This window comes from Physeter macrocephalus, chromosome 20, assembly GCF_002837175.3.
Source record: "Physeter macrocephalus isolate SW-GA chromosome 20, ASM283717v5, whole genome shotgun sequence".
Lineage (NCBI taxonomy): Eukaryota > Metazoa > Chordata > Mammalia > Artiodactyla > Physeteridae > Physeter > Physeter macrocephalus.
Window position 1 is genome coordinate 75,010,524 of NC_041233.1, and position 23,186 is coordinate 75,033,709.

Here is a 23,186-nt window from a genome sequence, read left to right on the forward strand (position 1 = left end):
GGCTCACGGGCCCAGCCGCTCCGCGGCACGTGGGATCCTCCCAGACCGGGGCGCGAACCCGGTTCCCCTGCATCGGCAGGCGGACGCGCAACCACTGCGCCACCAGGGAAGCCCCCAAACACTTTTAAAATCTGTAGACGAGACTATACATAAACATCTAGTCATCTGTAATCTTGATTACAGATTAAAATACAAAAACTCTTGATTGATTGTACAATTGCTTAAGAAACTGAAGAAATGGAGGAAAAATTTAACAGGCTTCACTGAAATACATTAAAATCAGTAATGGAACTGGCAATTTGTAACCTACTCTCCCCAATTTTGCTTCATAACGTCAGTCTCCTGGCTGCCTCTCCTCTTCTATAAACTCGGCAATTCAGATTCTCAAGAGCACGGAAACAGATGCAGTGGCAATCTCCTCACTCTCCAATGACCCCGACTTTCATGCTCTCAGGCTCCTCTACCACCTCCTCAAAGCCCTCCAGCTCCAGAACTTTCAAGAGATATACCAAGCAACAAATAGATAGCTGGGAACAAATTCTGTTGGGAATTATTTGCTATCTCAAATGCAGTGGGATTTCTGTATCTCTTTGTTTATTGAGAAGTGAAATATTTCACACAGAGGCTGGGATTTATTATCTAAGAATAAATATCATTCTTAACATTTATCTGAGAAATCTAGACAAATCCACGCCTACACATTGTAAAGTGAGAGATACATAAATAAAAGAAGAACATGGTAATAATTTCAAAGTACTGACTGATTCTGATACAAAGAAAAAGTATCTTTTCTGAAATACACACTTCTAAAGTTACAAAATGTGAATGCTTTAAATTATCAGCTCTAACTTCACAAAGAGTTAAAAGATACTACAAAGAATCATGGATGTTTTTAATCAGTTTATACAAAATGTAATTAAATACATAAGAAAAATAAAAGATGATCATAAGGATCAGTCATAAACATTGTATATTTTTTAATTTGCTAGGTAACTTGGCATAAGATAGGTCATGTTGAAAATATCAATATTGTGTGCCACTGAAAAACACAAAAATATCAATTATGGACCATATATTTTTTTAATCAACTAGTGATTTAAAAAAAAAATCAGGGCTTCCCTGGTGGCACAGTGGTTGAGAGTCCGCCTGCTGATGCAGGGGACACGGGCTCGTGCCCCGGTCTGGAAAAAATCACACATGCCGCGGAGTGGCTAGGCCCGTGAGCCGTGGCCGCTGAGCCTGCACGTCCGGAGCCCGTGCCCTGCAACGGGAGAGGCCACAACAGTGAGAGGCCCGCGTACCGCAAAAAAAAAAAAAACAACGACAACAACAACAAAAACCCATTATGTGGTTCTGACAGGGGAGCTTAAATAAATGCATAAACTAAACAACAAGAGCATCACAGTGACTTCTCATACATTAGACGAGATGGATACCTTAAAAAGCTAGGGAATTACCATCAGACACTGTGGCCTCAGTTCTAAAAGTGGTATTTCTAAATACCAATATATAAGAGACTACTAGAGCAACAAAATTATTATGTACTATCCAATAGGATTCCTACTGTTTATAATAAAATATAATCAAATGAAGAATTATTTGAAGTTGTATATGACCATTACAAGTGTCAAAAGCAATCTTACCGAAGTGCAGAGTAGACACCCAAAGACAGAAACGAATAATCAGGATCGTAGTACAAATATACAGACGAGACACAGTATGGAAGGATGTCAATCACCCCCACAGCAATGATCTTCCCATCAAGCCAATACTGCTGGTGAAAGGAACCATAACCACAATCTGGTGCATTAGGGGGGTTCTCTGCCTGTGAAAACGTAGACACACAAACATGAACAGCTTGTCATTTTTCTCTTTATATTAAAAATCTTAATAATTAACCTCTTCTACTTGTATTGTACTCAGGTTAGTAAGTCCTAAAGTTTCCTCTTTGTTGCCATCGTCTTCCAGCTCTCAGAAGCGTCATACCCTGCCAGACTTTTTAGGTGTAGAAACACTGACGGAACAAAAGAATAGAGAAAAACCAACTTAAGATTTTTTTCAACTTGTTGTAAAATTTGCAGTAGGAAATATAAAATCTACAGGATAAGTAAATACTATTAAACTCTGTTCTTCTGTTCCACACCGAAGTTGGGAAAGAAATGGTAAATGAGAGAAAGATGGAGAACATAAAGGCAAGGGTTGAGTGCGAACAGGAGAACTATCCCTACGCTGCCAGCCAGGCCTGATCTGGGGCCACCCCTGCACTCATAAGGCATATATGAGCTCCTAAGTTTTTCTAGGTAAGAGTTCCTGTGTTAAGTATTATACCAAGTGCTACGACATTTCTCCCTATTAGTCAAAGGAAAGTAAAACTTATTTCCTTATCATTATTTTAATACATCTATAATCCCACAGAAGAAAATCCCACGAATTTTTGCTAAAGAAATCTAGAGATTTCAGAGTATAACCATTTTCTGTAGTTAGCTGAATGATATTTCTCATTTTAAAATTCAACATGAATTTAAATGAAACTGTTATTAAAAGAAAACCTTATAATGAAAATTATGAAGCACCATAAAAAATGCTTTGCTAGAGACTGAATGAATGTTAGAGATGAACAATATAAGTGAAAAAATACAACAAAACTTGTGTATCATGTTCACACACTTAAAGTCACAGAGAGTGTGTATGGGGAAAAAAGCTAGAAGGAAATAAAGGAAAACGAAAAAAGCAGGTTTGCTAATACTAAAACCAGAAAAAGACATTACAAGACAGGAAATCTACAGAACAATCTCTCATGAACATAGGTGCAAAAATCCTCACCAAGATACTACCAAATCAAATCCAACAATGTATAAAAAGAATTATACACCAGGACAAAGTAGGATTAACTCCAGGTATGAAGGGCTGGTTCAACATTAGAAGTAATTAAAAAAAGAAAAGCAATTAATGTAATCTAACCATGAAAAGAGGCTAAAAGAAACATCGTATGATCATGTCAATTGATAGAGAAAACCCATTTGACAAAATCCAACACCCATTCATGACTAAAAGCTCTCAGCAAACTAGGAATAGAGGGAAACTTCATCAACTTTATAAAGAACATATACAAAAAAATCTACAACTGACATCAGACTTAATGGTAAGAAACTGGATAATCGCCCCCTAAAATTGGGAACAAGGCAATGATATCCTCTCTCATCACTCCTATTCAGTATCATACTGGAAATCCTAGTTACTGAAAAGGAAGTAATACATACAGATTGGGAAGGAAAAAAATAAAATTGTCTTTGTTGACAAATGACATGACATGCTATGTAGAGAATTCCAAAGAATCAACAACAAAAACTGCAACTAATAAGCAATTACAAGAAGGTTATAGGGTACAAGGTTGATATACAAGTCAATTGCTCCCCTATATACTAGCAATGACTGGAATTTGAAATTAAAAACACAATACTATTTAAAAAACCACCAAAAAAATTATACACCTAAGTATAAATCTAAGAAAATATTTATACAGAATCCATACACCAAAAAAACCGAAACTATGAAAAATGGAATCAAAATGTAAACAAATGGAAAATATTATATGTTCATTTTGATTGAGATGTCCACTCTTGCCAAGTAGGTCTCCAGATTTAATTCAATCTCAATCAAAATCCCAGCAACTTATTTTGTGAATACTGACAAATTAATTCTAATGTTTATATGGAAAGGAAAAAGAGCCAGAATACCAACACAATATGAAGAAGAACAAAGTTGAAGGACTGACACCATTTGATATCCAGACTTACTATAAAGCTACAATAATCGAGATAGTGTGATACTGGTGAACGAACAAATGAAACAGCAGAACAGAAAATAGAACCCAGAAATAAACCCACATAAATATAGTCAACTGGCCTTTGACAAAAAAGCAAAGATAATCCAAGACAGAAAGGACAGTCTATACAACAAATGGTGCTGTAACAACTGGACATCGAAATACAAAAAAAGCAGTATCTAGTCACAGACCTTACCTTTTTCAAAAAAATTAACTAAAAATGGATCATAGACTATGTAAAATGCAAATCTATAAAACTTCTAGGTGATAAACAGGCAAAGATCTACGTGACCTGGGGTTTGGCAATGAATTTTAAGATACAACGCCAAAAAGGACAATCCATGAAAGAAACAATTGACAAGGTGGACATCATTAAAATTAAAAACCTCGAGTCTGTGAAATGCATTGTTATGAGAATAAAAAGTCAAGCCACTGACTGGAGAAAATCTTGCAAAACATATCTCATATCGTAAGGAACTGGTATTCAAAAATATACACTCTTAAATTTCAACAATGAGAAGACAAACAACCCAATTAATAACCAAAATATCTAAGGAGATGCTTTACCAAAGAAGATGTACAGATGGCAAATAAGCATATAAGATGCTCAAAAAATAAATAAATAAAGATGCACAACATCATTTGTTGTTAGGAACCTGAAATTTAAAAAACAATGAGGGGGCTTCCCTGGTGGTGCAGTAGTTAAGAATCCACTTTCCAATGCAGGGGACACAGGTTCGAGCCCTGGTCCGGGAAGAGTCCCACATGCCGCGGAGCAACTAAGCCCGTGCGCCACAACTACTGAGCCCGTGTGCCACAACTACTGAAGCCCGCACGCCTTCAGCCCGTGCTCCGCAACAAGAGAAGCCACCGCAATGAGAAGCCCACACACCACAACAAAGAGTAGCCCCTGCTCACCACAACTAGAGAAAGCCCGCGTGCGGCAACCAAGACCCAACACAGCCAAAAATAAATACATAAATAAATAAATTTATTAAAAAAATAAAAACCAATGAGAGTACTATACAACTATTAGAATGGCTGAAATCCAATAACCTGTATATCAAATGTTGATGAGGATGCAGAACAACAGGAATTCTCATTCACTGATGATGGAAATGTGAAATGGTACAGACGCTTTGGTAGAGGCATAAGCTACCAAGCCAAACTCACACACAAAATGGAGAAACCTTAAATACCTATTGCTAAGTGAATGAAATCAGTGTGAAAATGCTACAGAGACTGTATGACTCCAATTACATTCTATAAAAGGCAAAGCTACTGAGACAGTAAAAAGATCAGTGGTTGCCAAGAATTTGGGGGTTTGGGGGAGGATGAATATATGAAGCACAAGGGACTTACAGGATGAAACTGTTCTGTATAATACTGTAGTAGTGCATACATAACATTATGTACTTGTCAAAACTCACAGAATTTTACAACACCAAGAGTGAGCTTTAATATATGCAAAGTGAAAGAAAATTAGGAGGGTAAGGGATCCCAAGAAGGAATACAGATGGTGACAAGAGAATCTACCTGTATACACATGAAAAAATCCTACTGAAAGAGGCTGGGGAGGGGAAATGGGCTGACCTAAGAATCTTTGGGGGTCTATAAGAATGAAGGCAAAAGGAAATCTGCACGTAAGCATTGTATTCTACCTGATAAAGTTGTTTACCATGAGAACTACAGGTTAACAATTCTGATACTGATATACATGTATACTGGAACTGAACAACTACGTAAACGGACAGTGGATGGTAGGAACCAGGAGTCTCACTACTGGAATGGAAATTTACAGATAAGCAAGGGGAAGAGGCTAGAATGATCCATGCGGCAATGGATTAGAGCTGGAGACATGAGTATGAACTCATGCTTAGCTTAATATAGACACAGATGGTTACATAAAGAAATATTTATAGGTATGCATATACCATAGATATATTCATACAAGGGCTAGTATATGCACATTTATTTCTTTGCTTTGTCAGATGAGAAGACCTAAAAAAAACAACCACCCAGTAGCAACACACATACTTAACACACAAATCTTGGCTTCTAATATCATTTTGCAATAAAAAGAACCAGGGCTGCCTGGAGAAAGGGCTGATTCCAGGGCTGGGGCAGGAAATATACAAGATAAGCCTAGAGCACCTCACAGTGCCAGAAAATAAGGAAGTGCACAAAAAAACAAAAACGAAAAGCAAACCCACACTGCTGGAGGTATATCAAAGGGGCACAGGAGTCAACCAAAAGAGCTCCCAATGGCAAAAGGTGGAACAATTTGAGCAACAAAATAAAGTAGTATTGGATTATAACCCAAAATACAAAATAAATGTCCATGAGTCCATACTGATATAAATAATTGGATAAACTAATAAATGAGACAGAAGAGACAACAAATCTCCCATGCAGAATTCCAAAATGTTTATGCAGATACTCTGCCTAAAGGCAGGGAAGCATAATTCCCCACTACTTAAGTGTGAGCTGCACAGTGACTTCCTTCCCAAAAATATGGTACGGGAAAGCAGGGGGAAGAGTAACTGTGTGGTGATCAAGGTAAACAACAACAAACAAGAGAAAAGTTACTAAGGTGCTAGCAGCATTAATGATTTCTAAAACTTCCACTGCTGTAGTTAAAATGGTGCGTGGGTAGTAAATACATCTTTAATCTTTTAAGAGCTTCCACTAACTACTGATATAATAATAAACTATGTCAAACCCTGGTTTTAGCATTCACTGTCACATATAGCACTGCTCTTTAAAAAATCATTACTGTTTCTCTAGAAACACATACAGTTTGAAGAGCAGAACAGATAAGCAAACAGAAGCATTACCCAAAAGGAAAATAGAAAGGATATTAACCTGTTGAATCTACAACACCTGAATTAATGCCAATACTCTAAATTGCTAATAGACCCGAAGCCTAATCACTTGTCTCAGAAACTACGATGCTCCAACTATGTAATAAAAAATAAACAAATTCCTACATATTAAAGAACTTTATGAAAACCATCTTTTAAATGTATGCCCTGAGGTTCATAGGAATGAAGCTCCCTGTCTTTAAAAATAATCATGCAGGAGAGCAACCACTGCAGTGACACAGAGACAGAGAAGCTGTCACTTCATGGTATGGAAGGTGGGGAGCCTGTCAAATGTCAGAAAACCTCCAAGTCAAAGCTAATTGGATGACTCTGAAATGAGCCTCAATTCTTCCATGATTTCAGTTTAGTGTGTCATTCTAGGACTCATCAAATCAAATGAGTGTATTTGTTCATTCATTTAAAATGTATTTATTAATAAGGACATAATAAGTATGGACTCAATAAGCATAGTCTCAATAAATAACCAATATATTCTGTTAACCCGAAATATAAATCAGTCCTACTTGCTGTGCCAGCTTGAAATATTTTTTTCAAACTGCAATAACCTTCTCAGCTGCCAATTTTCATCACTTCTCTCATTCCCTGGACCTCCCATTTAATAACCTGCTTCCATTTACTTCACTGGTTTGTTCTCCTATGAGTCCAGTCATGACCAACTTGTCCTACCACAGGCATTATTCCCATCTCTCAATTCATGTGAAAGTTGGGGGTCTTCCCCATCTGCAAAGCACTTCATATAGATATGGGCTGTTTTATAATCACTTAGGAGAGAATAAGCCATATAAGCATCTACTCTGACCCCCATCCCATCACCTGAGGAAACCGGAAATCCAGGAGTCAATTAAGCAATAAAATGATCATAAAACCATGGAGTTATTAAATGACACACAAACTGGCCTCCTAGCCCCTAAGTCAATGCTAAATAAGAAAATCAGCTACTTTTAAACACTTCTAAATAAACTCACTTTTCAAATATCCCTCATCTCTCCAAGTCAGTAAATAAAGCAGCATGAAAAACAAAGTGTTTCAATGCGTGGTTAAAAATTTTTTTCTTAAAACCTGCTTTGCTGTACTCCTTTTCTTTCCATCATGTTTTCTGACAATTAAAATATGAATGATTTCCTCTTCTCCCTTGTGGGGTCCTCACTGACCTAATTTTTAAAAAAAGATTTCAAAAATGGAAGATGCTCCAAGTAAAGGGAGATAAGAAGCTATTTTCCTAAAACTACTTCTGAAACATCAGCGCTACTGGTTAACAATGATCTGCTAGTCTCAATTTGGTAAGTTAATCAATACTTTCAAGCTTTTCAACAAGTACTCGGCAGCTATGGAAAATGGATTGGAAGTGAACCTGAAATACTGATTCCCTTGGCCCTCTTTGCAGCTGGAATAGCCAGAGCCCCCAGATCACTCCCTTCTGGCTGGGAAAGTCTGAAAAAAAATTAGTGTCTAACACCATACACTAAGCTGATCTAACTAACATGCCTGATGTCTGTCTATGCACACATACATTTGCTGAATCAGTTCTATCCTTCCATCTGGCATAAAACTGCCATAATACAATTTCTTTCCCTCAAACATAATCCCTTAATTCAAATTATGTAATACTTTAAAACAAGGAAAAAACACAAGAGTTTGAGGGACAGAGTAAAGGAGATAAAAACAGAAAGAACAACAGTTAGATCTGTGAAATCAGAAATCAGCAGAACGCTTGGACTGGATCTCCAGTCATTCAACAATCTCCTTAAAACCCAGACTCACTGAACTTTATCATGCCATATGCTTCAACATGCTATTATTTGGATACCTGTTGATTACAAATGTGGTCATGAGTAGCAACTAGAAATTGTCTTTATTGTAAATTTAAACCATCAGCAAACATAGATTTGTCACCTTCACCTCCACTAGGTTCGAAAGAGCCATATCAGTCTGTCCCTTCAATTAACTCTCCAAGGGGCTCAGTCCCCCAGTATCAGAGAGGCCTCCTAAGTCACTGACTAGTCTCTATTGACTGTTTTGAGAATCCTACTTCAATTCTTGGGATTGCTACATTTCTTTAACCCCTTGCTTAGTTAAGGCCTTTTAATGGTTAATACTCTTCAAAGGTCGCTTAAAAACACAAAAGGTGAGATAATTACAGATCACGCAGGAAAATACACTATTTGGGAAAGGGAAAGTAACAGCGGTGCTGCCTCAATGATACAGGCATCACGTAAATCAGTGACTCTCATACTTCCTGGTCGCAAAATCCCTTTACACTTAAAAAACTCACTGAGGACTCCAAAGAACTTTTACTTATTGAACTGTATCTGTAGATATTTACTGTATTAAATATTAAAACTGAGCCTTTAAAAATATGTACTGTATTAAATATTAAAGCTGAGCCTTTCAAAAATATGTACTTCTTAATTCACTTAAAAATAACAATAAACCCAATACATGTAAAATTAACATATTTTGTTTAAAAATTACTGTATTTTCCAAAACCAAAAAAAAAAAAAAAAAATCTAGTTAAAAGAATGCCACTGTTTACATTTCTGCAAATCTCTTTAATGTGTGGCTTACAGAGGACAGCTGTATTCTCATACATGCTTCTGCATTTAATTTGTAGCCTTTGGAAAAAAATCCCCAAACACTCAGAATGAGAGAGGAGAAGGCTAAATATAAAATAATTTAGACCCTGAGAAGCCCCTGAAAAGGCATCAGGGACCACCAGAGGCTGCAGGACCACACTTCTGAGAACCATTCACATAAATGTATTTTTTAAATGTAGGTAGAGGAGTCTATAAACTGTAAACTGCAAACAGAAAGGGAGCAGGTTATAATGACTTGAGGCCAGGATTCGGAACCAAGATATCTGGATTTGAGCCCTAACTCCACTCACTGTACACTTTCTGGATATTTTATCTTAGCAAGACAATAACCTGACTTTTAAAAGTATCAATTTCTGAATTTTTAAAACAGGAATCATACTACTAAGCACCCTCAAAGGTAGCTGTGAGAAACAAATGACAACGTACAAACACTTTGCAGAGTATGAGGAAATTTGAGTCCATTTTTGTTTTTGCTTTAAGGGGTCTGAATGACACATCCTAAAAGATTGTGTCTATGAAATTATATCAGTAGCTCATTTAATAGCAAAGTTATATAAACTAACAGAAGCTACCAATTTCCTCACAAGTCAGTAATGTGATCAGCAACATTTAATAGTTTATCTTTCTCATGCCCACAGTTTGTCACAGTTTTAGATAACTGAAAGAATAAGCGAAGTTATTTTTCAGCAGTTCCTCAATTTCAAGAATTTAGCTGACAACAGGAAAAATATAACAATAAAGCTCATCGCTAGCTATACAAAAGAAAACACATCTTAAATGTTGGGGAAGGATGGCATGGCGTCTGTGATTAATGAGCTGTGCGGTACAATACCAAAGGTACTCTGTAGAAATGACATCAATATTAATGGACCAATTCAGACTTTCAGCTAAATGGTTCCCAAAATGGGTGTATATTTACTCTGATAAAGTACACCTGTCTCCTGACCCACCTGCCTCCATGTGCTTCAGTTATGTTTAAAACAGACAACTGTTAAGACTCAAAGGAACAGGCAAAGGGGGAGTCATACTCCAGGCACCAGGGACAGCACTGGAGGGACTTACTCATGGGTTCAAAGACGGGAAGAGTGAAAGTCTTCAGGGGCTGTAAGAGAGCAAGACCTGTATTCTCCTCCCTGCTAAAGCATCCAAAAGTAACTCCCCGAAATCACACACCTGTTCACATAAAAATCCACGATTTGCCAACTGATGTCCTGAATTTTTTTTTTTTTTTTCTGTATGCGAGCCTCTCACTGTTGTGGCCTCTCCCTTTGCGGAGCACAGGCTCCGGACGCGCAGGCTCAGCGGCCATGGCTCACGGGCCTAGCCGCTCCGCGGCATGCGGGATCTTCCCGGACCCGGGCACGAACCCGCGTCCCCTGCATCGGCAGGCGGACTCGCAACCACTGCGCCACCAGGGAAGCCCTGAATTTTTTTTAAACAAGAGTTAACGGAGAATCCCAAAGGTAATCATTTTAAGCACCTGATTAAAAGTGCATTGCTTGAAAATAACTTATTCCTGAAACTATTTTGCCTTTTGTTAACAGCTTTATGAAACACTACAAATAAACTTCAGATTCATTTTAAGAACAGAAACTCACAAAGACATTCAGATGGCCAAAAAGCACTGAAAAGATGTTCAACATCGCTAATTATTACAGAAATGTAAATCAAAACTACAGTGAGGTATCACCTCACACCAGTCAGAATGGCCATCATCAAAAAATCTATAAACAATAAATGCTGGAAAGGGTATGGAGAAAAAGGGACCCTCCTACACTGTTGGTGGGAATGTAAATTGGTACAGCCACTATGGAGAACAGTATGGAGGTTCCTTAAAAACTAAAAATAGAATTAACCATAAGACCCAGCAATCCCACTCCTGGGCATATACCCAGAGAAAACCATAATTTGAAAAGATACAAGCACCCCAATGTTCACTGCAGCACTATTTACAATAGCCAGGACATGGAAGCAACCTAAATGTCCATCGACAGAGAAATGGATAAAAAGGATATGGTACATATATACAATGGAATATTACTCAGCCATTAAAAAAAAAGAATGAAATAATTTCATTTGCAGCAACATGGATGGACGAGAAATTGTCATACTGAGTGAATACGTCAGACAGAGAAAAACAAATATCATATGATAGCACTTATATGTGGAATCTAAAAAAATGGTACAAATAAACTTACTTACAAAATAGAAATAGAGTCACGGATATAGAAAAACTTATGGTTACTGGGGGAAGGGGGGGATAAACTGGGAGACTGGGATTGACATATTCACAATACTGTTGATATATATAAAATAGATAACTAGTAAGAACCTACTGTATAGCACAGGGAACTCTACTCAATACTCTGTAATGACCTATATGGGGAAAGAATCTTAAAAAGAGTGGGGACTTCCCTGGTGGCGCAGTGGCTAAGAATCCGCCTGCCAATGTAGGGGACAGGGGTTCAAGCCCTGGGCCGGGAAGATCCCACATGCCACGGAGCAACAAAGCCCGTGTGCCACAACTACTGAGCCCGCATGCCACAACTACTGAAGCCTGTGCACCTAGAGCCCGTGCTCCACAAGAGAAGCCACAGCAATGAGAAGCACGCACACTGCAATGAAGAGTAGCCCCCGCTCACCGAACTAGAGAAATTTAAAAAATAAAAATCAAATAAAAAAGAGTGGATAGGGGCTTCCCTGGTGGCGCAGTGGTTGGGAGTCCGCCTGCCGATGCAGGGGACGCAGGTTCGTGCCCCGGTCCGGGAGGATCCCACGTGCCGCGGAGCGGATGGGCCCGTGGGCCATGGCGGCTGGGCCTGCGCGTCCGGAGCCTGTGCTCCACGGCGGGAGAGGCCACAGCAGGGAGAGGCCCGCGTACCACAAAAAACAAAAAACAAAACAAACAAACAACAACAAAAAAAGAGTGGATATATGTATATGTATAACCGATTCGCTTCACTGCACAGTAGAAATTAACACATTTTAAATCAACTATACTCCAATAAAAATTAAAAAAAAAAAACAAAACTCAAAGGTGTGCTAATCCAGTATGGCATCAAAATTTACATGATTTCTTAAAAAAAAAAAAAAGACCCAAAAACTAAATTTAAAAATGTGAAACAATATAGTCTATAAGAAATTAAAAATAATAAATTTAATTTGGAAAATGCAAATAGCAATACTCATGGTTAATATATCACATAGCTTTGTGCAAGTGATTTAAAAACTGAATGCAACCAATTCCTAATTTTCTGGCAGACAATCAGTACACTAAAGATGGTTACCAAAACTAACACAATTCCGGGTTCACAGCTATACTGTATAGTAGATATAATAACAGTCTACCTGGAAAAAGACTCCAACCTTGTTTCCAGTTAATATCCAAAGTATGTGAAATTAAGGGCCAATTCTGAGAAAACATATGGTGGTTGGACACGTAGTTCCCACCAAGGAACATTCCATTAGAACAAAAGATCTGCTATTAAATGAGTTCTTGTTCCCTGGCAAAATCCCACCTCCTGAAAGAGACAACTATAGCCTTGAACTAGCTAGGAACATTACCTAATGTTTAGCTACCAATATTCATTGTAATCTCCACCGGCAAGGAATATTTTGCATTTTGAGGTTACTTTTTTCTTCACTGATTCTGACAGTTAACACAAACTGCAAGTACTCTGATTTGATATTGCACTAGATATCAACGTTTTATAGCCCATTTTATATTATAGGAGCCAAATTTACTGATCATAACCTTCAAAACACACAATTATCTTAGTTACATATATTTATAAATTAAATAATGCTAACTCTGTAATAAGACTGCATCAAACATTTCAGCCTCTACAGGCTCATTCTAATGTGATTATCTCCTATCATCACCTATATTTCAATCCAAAGGCAATTAAGTTTAAATGAGCCTTAAAAAAGAAAAAAAAAGTACATGTAAAAGTAACAATATTTTGTTATTCTACTTTAAGCAACATTTTCTCTGCTCACAAAGGAAATATATGAAAGTTAATTTTACTAAGTACTATAAATGACATAACATTTACAGCCTGCAGATTAGGAAGAATTCATTCACTCTTCCTATTCACACAATTCTCTCAGGTTGCAGTACAGTACTTTATGCTAGCTAAACATCTAAAGGCCTCAATTTCATCAGAATCCCTGAGTTGGTGAAGATTATCCAGTCATTAGAGAGGAGCACACTCTTTATTATATCATCTACCTCAATTTCTGCTGGTAATTTCAATAAAAAATACTCAGTAGCATCTAACCTGAAAATTTTAATCAGCTCATATTAAACAAGACCATGACATTTATAGCGTAACAACTTCTATTCACTTCCAAACTGGGGAGAAAGAACCAAATTAAACCAAAATTGTAGGGACTTCGCTGGTGGTTCAGTGGTTAAGACTTCACCTTCCAATGCAGGGGGTGCGGGTTCAATCCCTGGTCGGGAAGCAAAGATCTCACATGCCTCGCGGCCAAAAAACCAAAACATAAAACAGAAGCAATATTGTAACAAATTCAATAAAGACTTTAAAAATCAAACATCAAAAAAATCTTTAAAAAATATTGTAAAATAAAATGTAGTAATCCATATAAAGAACTACTATGTAATAATTAAAAATTACGTTTACCAAGATTTTTAATAACATTATAAACATTTCTCCAAATTAAGTAAAAACATAACAATATAAAATGAGATGTATGATCCCAAGCATATGAAAAATTTCTATGTGTGTGTAACTACACACAAACTTGTAAAGATGGGGAAAAAAACATCTAATATTGTCAGTAGAGATTTTATGATTTTATTCTTCTACTGTCCATATTTTAAAAATAAACAGTCTGTTATTTTTAATAACATACATTAATATATAATCAAAAAAGAGTTTTAAAATCCAAGGTTGAAGAATTACTAGTAAGTGCTAAATAGATGATTAATAGGTGAAATTTGACAAAGGTCAAAGAAATTACTGGGTGTTCTTTCAGGATAGTTCTGGGCTTGATTCTCTATTGACTGAGTTATTTTTCAATTTGGTTGGGGTAGAGGTTAACTTATAGACTTCTGTCTAGTGGAACAAATAACCTGAAAGGTTACAGTTTAATGCCCTGTAAGACAATGACCAGTTGTATTTATCTAACTTAGCAATCTCATCTCAACCTTTTATTAAATTGCCTGCAGATATATATCAGATATATGTATATATCAACATCTGTATTTTCACAAATGCTATTCTTGACACCAGTTCTAATGTCTTACTGGTTCTTGCATTAATTAATAAGTCAAATAAAACTTGATATATGTTCATGCTCTATTTGCATGAAGGCCATAATTTTAACTTCTGGAAAACTATAGTTTAACAGTTTTGGAGGTCATCCACCAAGAAGCTCAAGTGAACTAACTCACGTGATGGATCTAAATAATTTATAAGTGCCCTCACAGTATGTTAAGCCTAGCATGTCTTTTCTTGACTCTCAAAAAGGGATTCCTATGTAGCAACAGAGTTCTATGTAACTTTGCTCTGTTTTTCTCTAAGTCTTCTTCTGTCTCTCTACTAAGTGTGTGTTTTATGTCTTACGACTAGTCAGTTATCCCCACTACTGGCAGCAAGAGTTGATTCTGGTTCACAGTCCCTGTTGGATGGATGATGAAGATCTATTCCCTTTTGGATGAGAGAAGACAGAGAACCTGGTTGGTTTGGTTTTGTCTGTGCTCTTATCTGTGAGTTCAATCAATTAAAGAGAGCAGATCTTTTGAGTTCTCATTGAACCAATGAGTTTCTGTGTTTATTTTCACAGAGAAATAACAGAACTGAAGCTAAAAGCTCTCTATATGCTTGTGACTCTAAAATTCAGAAAAGTCTTTACTTCTTCTTGTACGTGAAATATTTTCCTACATCCAGAGAGTATTAATAAATCACACTATTACATCTCTTAATTAGAGGAGCTTTGTAAAACTGATTTATAGAAATAAGCATTTATATAAATCAAATATTCTCCAACTCCACAGAAAATAAACTCCTTACAGAAACTGCTAGTTCAGAAACATTTTTAAGATAAATCAAACTGGTTTAATAATTTTGTTTAAGAAAGAAAAAAAGTTGGGGCTTCTCTGGTGGCGCAGTGGTTAAGAATCCGCCTGTCAATGCAGGGGACACGGGTTCGAGCCCTGGTCCGGGAAGATCCCACATGCCGCGGAGCAACTAAGCCCATGAGCCACAACTACTGAGCCTGTGCTCTAGAGCCCATGAGCCACTAGTGAGCCCACGTGCCACAACTACTGAAGCCCGCACGCCTAGAGCCCATGCTCCACAAGAAGAGAAGCCACTGCAATGAGAAGCCTGCGCACCACAACGAAGAGTAGCCCCCGCTCACCGCAACTAGACAAAGCCCATGTGCAGCAAGGAACACCCAATGCAACCAAAAAAATTAATTAATTAGTTAAGAAAAGAAGGAAGGTATGAAGGGAGGGACGGAGGAAGGAAGAAAGAAAGTTATGTCTTTTCTCAGATTTATTAGTATTAAATACAGTAAGTCCCTCCATACGAACAAGTTCCGTTCCGAGAGTGTGTTCGTAAGTCCAATTTGTTCATAAGTCCAACAAAGTTAGCCTAGGTACCCAACTAACACAATCGGCTATATAGTACTGTACTGTAATAAGTTTATGATACTTTTCACACAAATAATACAGAAAAAACAAACACACACAAAAAATAAAGACAACATTTTTAATCTTACAGTACAGTACCCTGAAAAGGACAGTAATACAGTACAACAGCTGGCATCCAGGGGCTGGCATCGAGTGAACAGGCAAGAAGAGTTACTCCGTGGCGGAGGGAGGGGAGACGGGAGACGGTAGAGCTGAAGGATCGTCAGCAACAGGAGACGGAGGGCGAGCTGCAGTGTCACTCACGCCTGACGTCGACGGCACAGGTTCCGGTTCCTTGCTGGATTCAATTCTATCTACCCTCTTGAAAAAACGATCCAGTGATGTCTGGGTAGTAGCTCTTTTTTCTCGACACAGATGACATGGTAGCACTGGATTGCATTCTGAACGGCTGCTGTAACCTTCGTGTACCGTTCTACGTCCAGGTCCTGCGCCTCAAAAACTCACCGTGCCTCCTCAAATAAGTAAAATCCCCTGACATTTCCTGCATCGTGAACCTCTTCGGTTCTTCAGTTACTTCTTCTTCCTCTTGTCTCCCTTCATCCTTTCTCTGGGCCTCCAATCCCTGGCGCTTCTTAGCAGCACCAGCTACATCACTGCTGATTTTACGCTTGCTTCTGGACATCCTGGGCTTGAAACAAAGACACTACTACTGTACTCTATACAGTACTGTACAGTACACAAAAGCACAACCACCTGTACAGGATGCACGCACGTGACAATGTATGCCAGACACACGAACTAACTTACATGATTGGACACGCGATCCCATGTTTGCATCTTTGAAAGTTCGAAACTTGAAGGTTCGTATGTAGGGGACTTACTGTATGACACATGAGTGGATTTTTAAAAGAATATATGAGGGAGGTTTTATGTAATGAAGAGAATAGTTTTAATAAACTTCCAAAACTACTCATTGGTTTACTAATCAAAAAAGTTAAACACTATTCCTATACAATGCTTAAGATTTTGAAAAATGCCAATCTGTGTTCAACTGAATCGATTATTATAATTCTGACGTTTTAACATATTTACTAAATTGTGGTAAAATATACATAACATAAAACTTACCATTTTCAACCCCTTTGAGTGTATAATTCATGGGTACTGAGTACATTTACACTGTTGTGCAAATATCACCACCATCCATCCCCAGAACTTTTTCATCATCCCATACTGAATCTCTGTAGCCATTAAACAATAACTGCCCACTACTTCCTTCCCCCAGCCCCTAGCAAGCACTACTCTACTTTGTCTCTATGAATCTGACTACGCTAGGTACTCGAGCTAAGTGGAATCACACAGTACTTGCCCTTTTGTGACCGGCTTATTTTACTTAGCATAATGTCCTCAAGGTTTGTCCATGTTGTATATAGCATGTGTCAGAATTTCCTTCCTTTTTAGGGCTAAATGATACTCTACTGTGTGTATTTACCACATTTTGTTTATCCATTCATCTGTCCATAGACACGCGGGCTGCTTCTACTTTTTGGCTATTATGAAAAATCTTCTATGAACACTGCTGTACAATTATCTGTTTGAGTCCCGACTTTCAATTCTTTTGTGTATATACCCAGAAGAGGACTTGCTAGATCCTATGGTAATTCTATTTTTAATTCTTTGAGGAACCACCATACTGCTTTCCATTTTACATGCCCAGCAACAACGCACAAGGGTTCCAATTTCTGTACATCCATGCCAACATTCCCTGTTTTCTGGTTTTTTAATAATAGCCATCCTAATGGGTATAAAGGTGGTATGTCTTTGTGAGTTTGATTTGCATTTCCCTAATGATTATTAATGTTGAGCAACCCATATTACTTTTATGTTTTGTGTTGGCTTAATTTCTAAGATACTCATATAATTTTAAAATGTGGATTAATGTAAATCAACAAATTTAATGAATAATCTTTGGATGCCTTGGTAGTTTCTAAGTAAGAATGAACACGAAAACAACAAGCATAATTTTAAGTTTACATACTTTTACTTCATATTTACATATGCTACAGAATGGCTATATCTTTAGGTCATGTCAATAAACATCTTCATCTTTGCCGCTTTGAGAAGGTGTAAAAGGGATCTATAAGAAAGTTGTGATGTTTGTATTTACACACTTTCTCAGTCTGCTATAATGCTTATCTATAACAGGTAGTTCTCAATTTCCTACCTCAAGTTTTCTCTACAAAACAAGTTATCACTTTATTAAAAATATAATTAATATGTACGATTGAGACCATATTAAGGACAAAAATAAGAGAAGTAACATTTGGGTATGCACGTTAACAGGATAAGACTTGTTTTTATAGAAAAAAGTGAGTAGAACCATTCTAAGTAAAATGTCAACTTGCTTCAGAACTACAGCAAGCTGTAGGTTGGGGGAAGCTTATTTTATTTGCCTGGTTTAAAATACCCGAGTCTGAAAAGAAGCTATAAAACATGTTAAAATGTTGGCTAAGTTCACTCAGTTTTAAGGGACGTCTTCATCTGAGATACTCTTACTCCCTTTACAAGTGAAAAAGTGAGGGTCAAGGTGATTAAGGGACTTGCCCAAGGTCACACAGCCAATTTGGGAGAATGCTAGGAAGGATCTGGAATTCTCAACTTTCAGCTCAGTGTTTCTCTCAGTGGACACCGCTTCTCTGGCACACCATGCTAAAACACAACCAAAATATATTAACATGCCCTGTTCAACCTAATGAATGGAGATACTTCAACCATTTCCTAAACCAAAGTACGAATCAAGAAGTATGTCTCAATGACAGAATTCTTAGGAACTAAAAGGCTTCAAAGAAAGCAAAAAAGTTTACCCTAACGTTTACAACTTAAAACTAAGAACACTGTAATGACAAAAACCTGAACTTTGAGCACAGGTAGCTGAGAAAGGATTTACAGTAAATGTTTTTAATAAATGTGACAGAAATTAAAAAAATTTATTTCTGCATTTTTACTACAGAATAAAAATTAAGATGTTCATCCGTTGTTTACTTTGACATTTCCTTATTTTATTTATATTTTCCTTTATATTTTCAATCGTAATCATCCAACAAAAAGACTTCTATGAGGCGCTATCTAAACGCTCAAAAGGAAAAGCAGTAGAATCCCAAACTTCTCAACTCTACGTATCAGGCAATATTTATTGAGCACTGCAACCAACACCTCAGAAACGAGAGTGACTATCCTAATGTGAGCCCTTACTTACTGTCGGTTCCCTTTGAGGCTCCTGCTTTTCCAATCCTTCTGACAGAAGAGAAAAACATCCCACGGTGACAACCCAAACTGATATTTTTATTTAGAACTCAACGACTACCAACATCAAGCGAGACTGACATCCCCATGGAAACTGATCCAGGCCGGCATTTACCATTCAAACAGTGTCTGAAGCATTCATGCACATCTAATGGGTAATGAAAATCGTCACGGCAGATGACCTTAACTGTGAACACAGCTGAAAAATCCTCGGAGTAAGGATGAATACCACTACTCGCTAAAGGAAGGCTGACCTGGCAAAAAGGTACCTTGAATGGACTTAAGTGCCTAAACTAATCCAAGTCCCACGCAGAAAAATCTTCAACATGGAAATTTATGGCATTTTTCTATTTAATGTTTGGTTTCCTAGTCTAGTGTGCTTTCTTTTATTCTCTGAATCAATTCTGTTTTTATCATGTGAGATCAGTCTCCAGGAAAAGACTTCCAGCTGATATAATTTCACTACAAAATATAAGGTTTCAGCTTACACTGGCTCAACTATCATGTGATATCCAGAAACTAACTGAGAATAAGTTCATTTATGAGCTCAACCAGCGTTTGCTGAATGCCACCGTAAGCCCAGGGAATACTCTTCTGACGGTCGCGCGAAAGCTGTCCGAGCATTACTGAAGTGAACTGAGGGAAGGAATGATGTCTTCAGTTCAACCGGTGCGTTGTCAGCAGGCCAACCCAACCAGAACTGCCCAAGAGGCCTCAGCCTCAGCTGAAAGGGAGAGCAACAAATGACAATCCCCACAACCTGGGGGATTTGACTCCAGAATTCTAACTGGTGCCTCAGCCAACACTACCTTGGCCTATTCAACCTCTGATTCTACAGCACAGGGCTCAGCCTGAAAACCGCATGACTGTTTCCCAACCCACGTAACTAGAAAAGCAGAGATCTCCACGCATGTTCCCACTTTTGCCCAGTGGATCAAGCCACTGCCCAGCGTTCCATTTCTGATTAGTCAGGAACAAACAGCAGACTGACAACCACTCTCTGAGAGTATCTGGCCCCTCCTGAGTTACCTCTGTCTGCCCTGGCCCCAGCTCTTTCAGCACTGCTGGGCCTCCCGAGCATTATACCAGACAGCAGGTAAAAGCTTCCCACAACTCACCAGCTCAGCCCTCTTCCTGGCCTCAGCTCCACAGCTCTCCAATTCAGGCCAGCTCAGTGTGCCCTTTATTTGGTAAAACTGTTTGAACTCCCTTCTCAAGGTTAGCAACTCAACTTTCCACCTACCTCACCCCTCCCACTGCTACCTCTGCAAGCTCCCTTCATTTCCACAGGACCCAGCTGAGGTAAGAGCCATCCCCTCTTCCAAATTCTGGTCACTGGAGATATCTTGATATCTGCCAGAGCCTTTCCAAACAATGATATTTTTCATATGCTGACAGACTGAAGAGATGTTAGGCTCTCATAGTCCTTTATTTTCCTGACAGCAAAATGAATGAATGTTATCACTGGCTATAGAGCCAGATCCCCACCCGTGCTACCTGCAGTTTGCAATCAGTGCACATACATACATATACATGCAACCAAATATACACATATGATCCCAGTCTACCACAGAGTTCCAAGTAAGAGCAAAGTAGTTCCCGACTCCCCCCCGAAAAATCTTGGAAAGTTGGTGTTGCAAGTTACCGAAAAATATTAATGGCTAACTTTATTTAATATTGGGTATTAACTAGTTAATATTTAAATTAAAACATCTATTTCAACACACAACACTATCTTGGCAAATGCTAAATCTGTGTAAACACCTAGACCACAACTAAACTAGGGAAGATGCCAAGCTGAGTCAGACGTTTTCCACAACATTTTGAGAAATTAAAGGATGAAGAAATGATATAAGCTTTTTTTTAAACAGTTTTATTGAGGTGTACTTAACATACGATAAAATTCACCCATTTTAAGTGCAGAATTCTGTGATTTTTAGCAAATTCACAGAATTGTGAAACCACATAATCCAATTTGAGAACATTTCTACCACCACCCCCACCAAAATTCTCAAAAGCCCACTTGCAGTCAGTCCTCCGCTCGTACCTCTTATCCCAGGCAAGCACTGATCTGCTTTCTGACTCTATAAATTCCCCTTTTTTGGATAATTCATATAGCTGGAGTTGTGCCTGGCTTCTCACCTCCAATAATGTTTTTAAGGTTCATCCATGTGTTGCATGTATTGTAGTTCGTTCCTTCTTATTGCTGAATGGTATTACATTGTATGAAAATACCACATTTTGCTTATCCATTTACCAGCTGATAGACACTTGAATTGATTCCAGCTTTTGGCCATTATGAATAATGCTGCCAATAATGCTTGCATGCACGTACAAGCCTTTGTCTGAACATTTTCATTTCACTTAGGTGTATATTCCTACCGGTGAAACTGCTGGGTCATATAGTAACCCTAAGTTTAATATTTTGAGAAACTGCCAAACTGTGGGTATATCATTTTACATTCCCATCAGCAATGTATGAGGGTTCCATTTCTCCACATCTCGCCAACACTTGGTATTATCTTTTGATTACAGCCATTCTAGTGAGTTTATGTTGGTATCTCATTGTGGTATTAATGTGCATTTCCCTAATGGATGGTGAGCACCTTTTCATGTGCTTATTAGCCATTTGTATGTCTTCACGGTGAAATATATAATCAGGTCTTTTATCTATTTTTAAATTAGGTTGTCTGTCCTATTATTGCTAAACTATAACAGTTCTTTTTGTTACTGATTCTAATTTAATTCCACTTTGATCAGAGATTATTTCAATCCTTTTAGATTTATTAAGATTTGTATAATGGTACAGCATATGATTTCTCTTGGGGAATATTCCCTATGTACTTAAAAAAATATGTATTTTGTCGTTGGGTACAGCATTCAATAGATGTCAACTAAGTGGAACTGTATGATAGTTTTGTCCAAATCTTCTAAATTGCTTGTAACTTTCTGCCTAGTTGTTCTATCGATTACTGAGAAAGTTGTTCTAAAGTCTCCAGCTATACCTGTGGATATGACTGTTTCTCTATTCAGTCCCATTAGTTTTTGCTTCATGTATCTTGAGGTTCTGTTATTAAGTGTACCACATTTGGGATTACTGTCCTCACTTGATGAACTGACTATTTTATCATTATGAAATGTCCATCTTTCCTTCTGGTAAGAGCTTTTGCCCTGAAGTCTGTTTTGTTAGGTATGAATACGGCCACTCCATTTTTATTATGATTAGTATTTACATGGTATAGTTTACTCTGGTCTTCTACTTTTAACCTATTCGTGCTTTCATATTTAAGATGGATTTTGCTTTTTTTCTTTTACCTAGTCTGACACTTTCTGACTTTCAACTGGAGTGTTTAGACCTGTACTGTCCAATAGGATAGCCACTGGCCACATGTGGCTACATAAGTTAACTAAAATTTAAAAACTTCTAAATTCAGTTCCTAAAGAGCTCAATGACTATGTATGACCATTGACTACATACATGTTTTCCACTGCACAGATATAAAACATTTCCATAGAGCAGATTTTTGGTTCAGATCATTAATATTTAATGTAATAATTAATATGGTTGTTTAAGTGGACCATTTTGCTATTTGTTTTCTACTTGTCACCCTTGTCCTTTGTTCACCTGTCCTTTTTCCCTTCTTTTGTGAGACTGAAAACATGTTATCATTGCTACTATCATCGCTATTGGATTATTAACTCTCTTTGTTCTTTTTTTGTTAAGGCTGCTCTAGGGCAGAAGTTTTTAACAGGGAGCCATTTTACCCCCTAGGGATATTTGGCAAAGTCTGGAGACATTTTGTTTCAACTCAGGGGGAAGGGTGCTACTGGCATCTCTTGGGTAGAGGCCAGAGATGTTGCTAAGCATCACACAATGCACAAGACAGTGCCACGAAAAAGATTTATCCAACCCAAAATGTCAACAGTGCCAAGGTTGGCACATCTCAAATTTATCA

The 23,186-nt window shown here is 37.8% G+C and overlaps 1 protein-coding gene across 5 annotated transcripts in view; it reads right to left on the reverse strand.

Moving 5' to 3' along the window:
• FGFR2 (fibroblast growth factor receptor 2) overlaps positions 1-23,186 on the reverse strand; it is a 377,174-nt gene that overhangs the window by 298,171 nt on the left and 55,817 nt on the right. For all 5 annotated transcript variants that reach the window (XM_055080920.1, XM_028480979.2, XM_024121204.3 and 2 more), the window contains one exon: positions 1,644-1,825. In XM_055080920.1, coding sequence (XP_054936895.1) covers positions 1,644-1,825 — 182 coding nt within the window. The remainder of the gene's footprint in view (positions 1-1,643; positions 1,826-23,186) is intronic.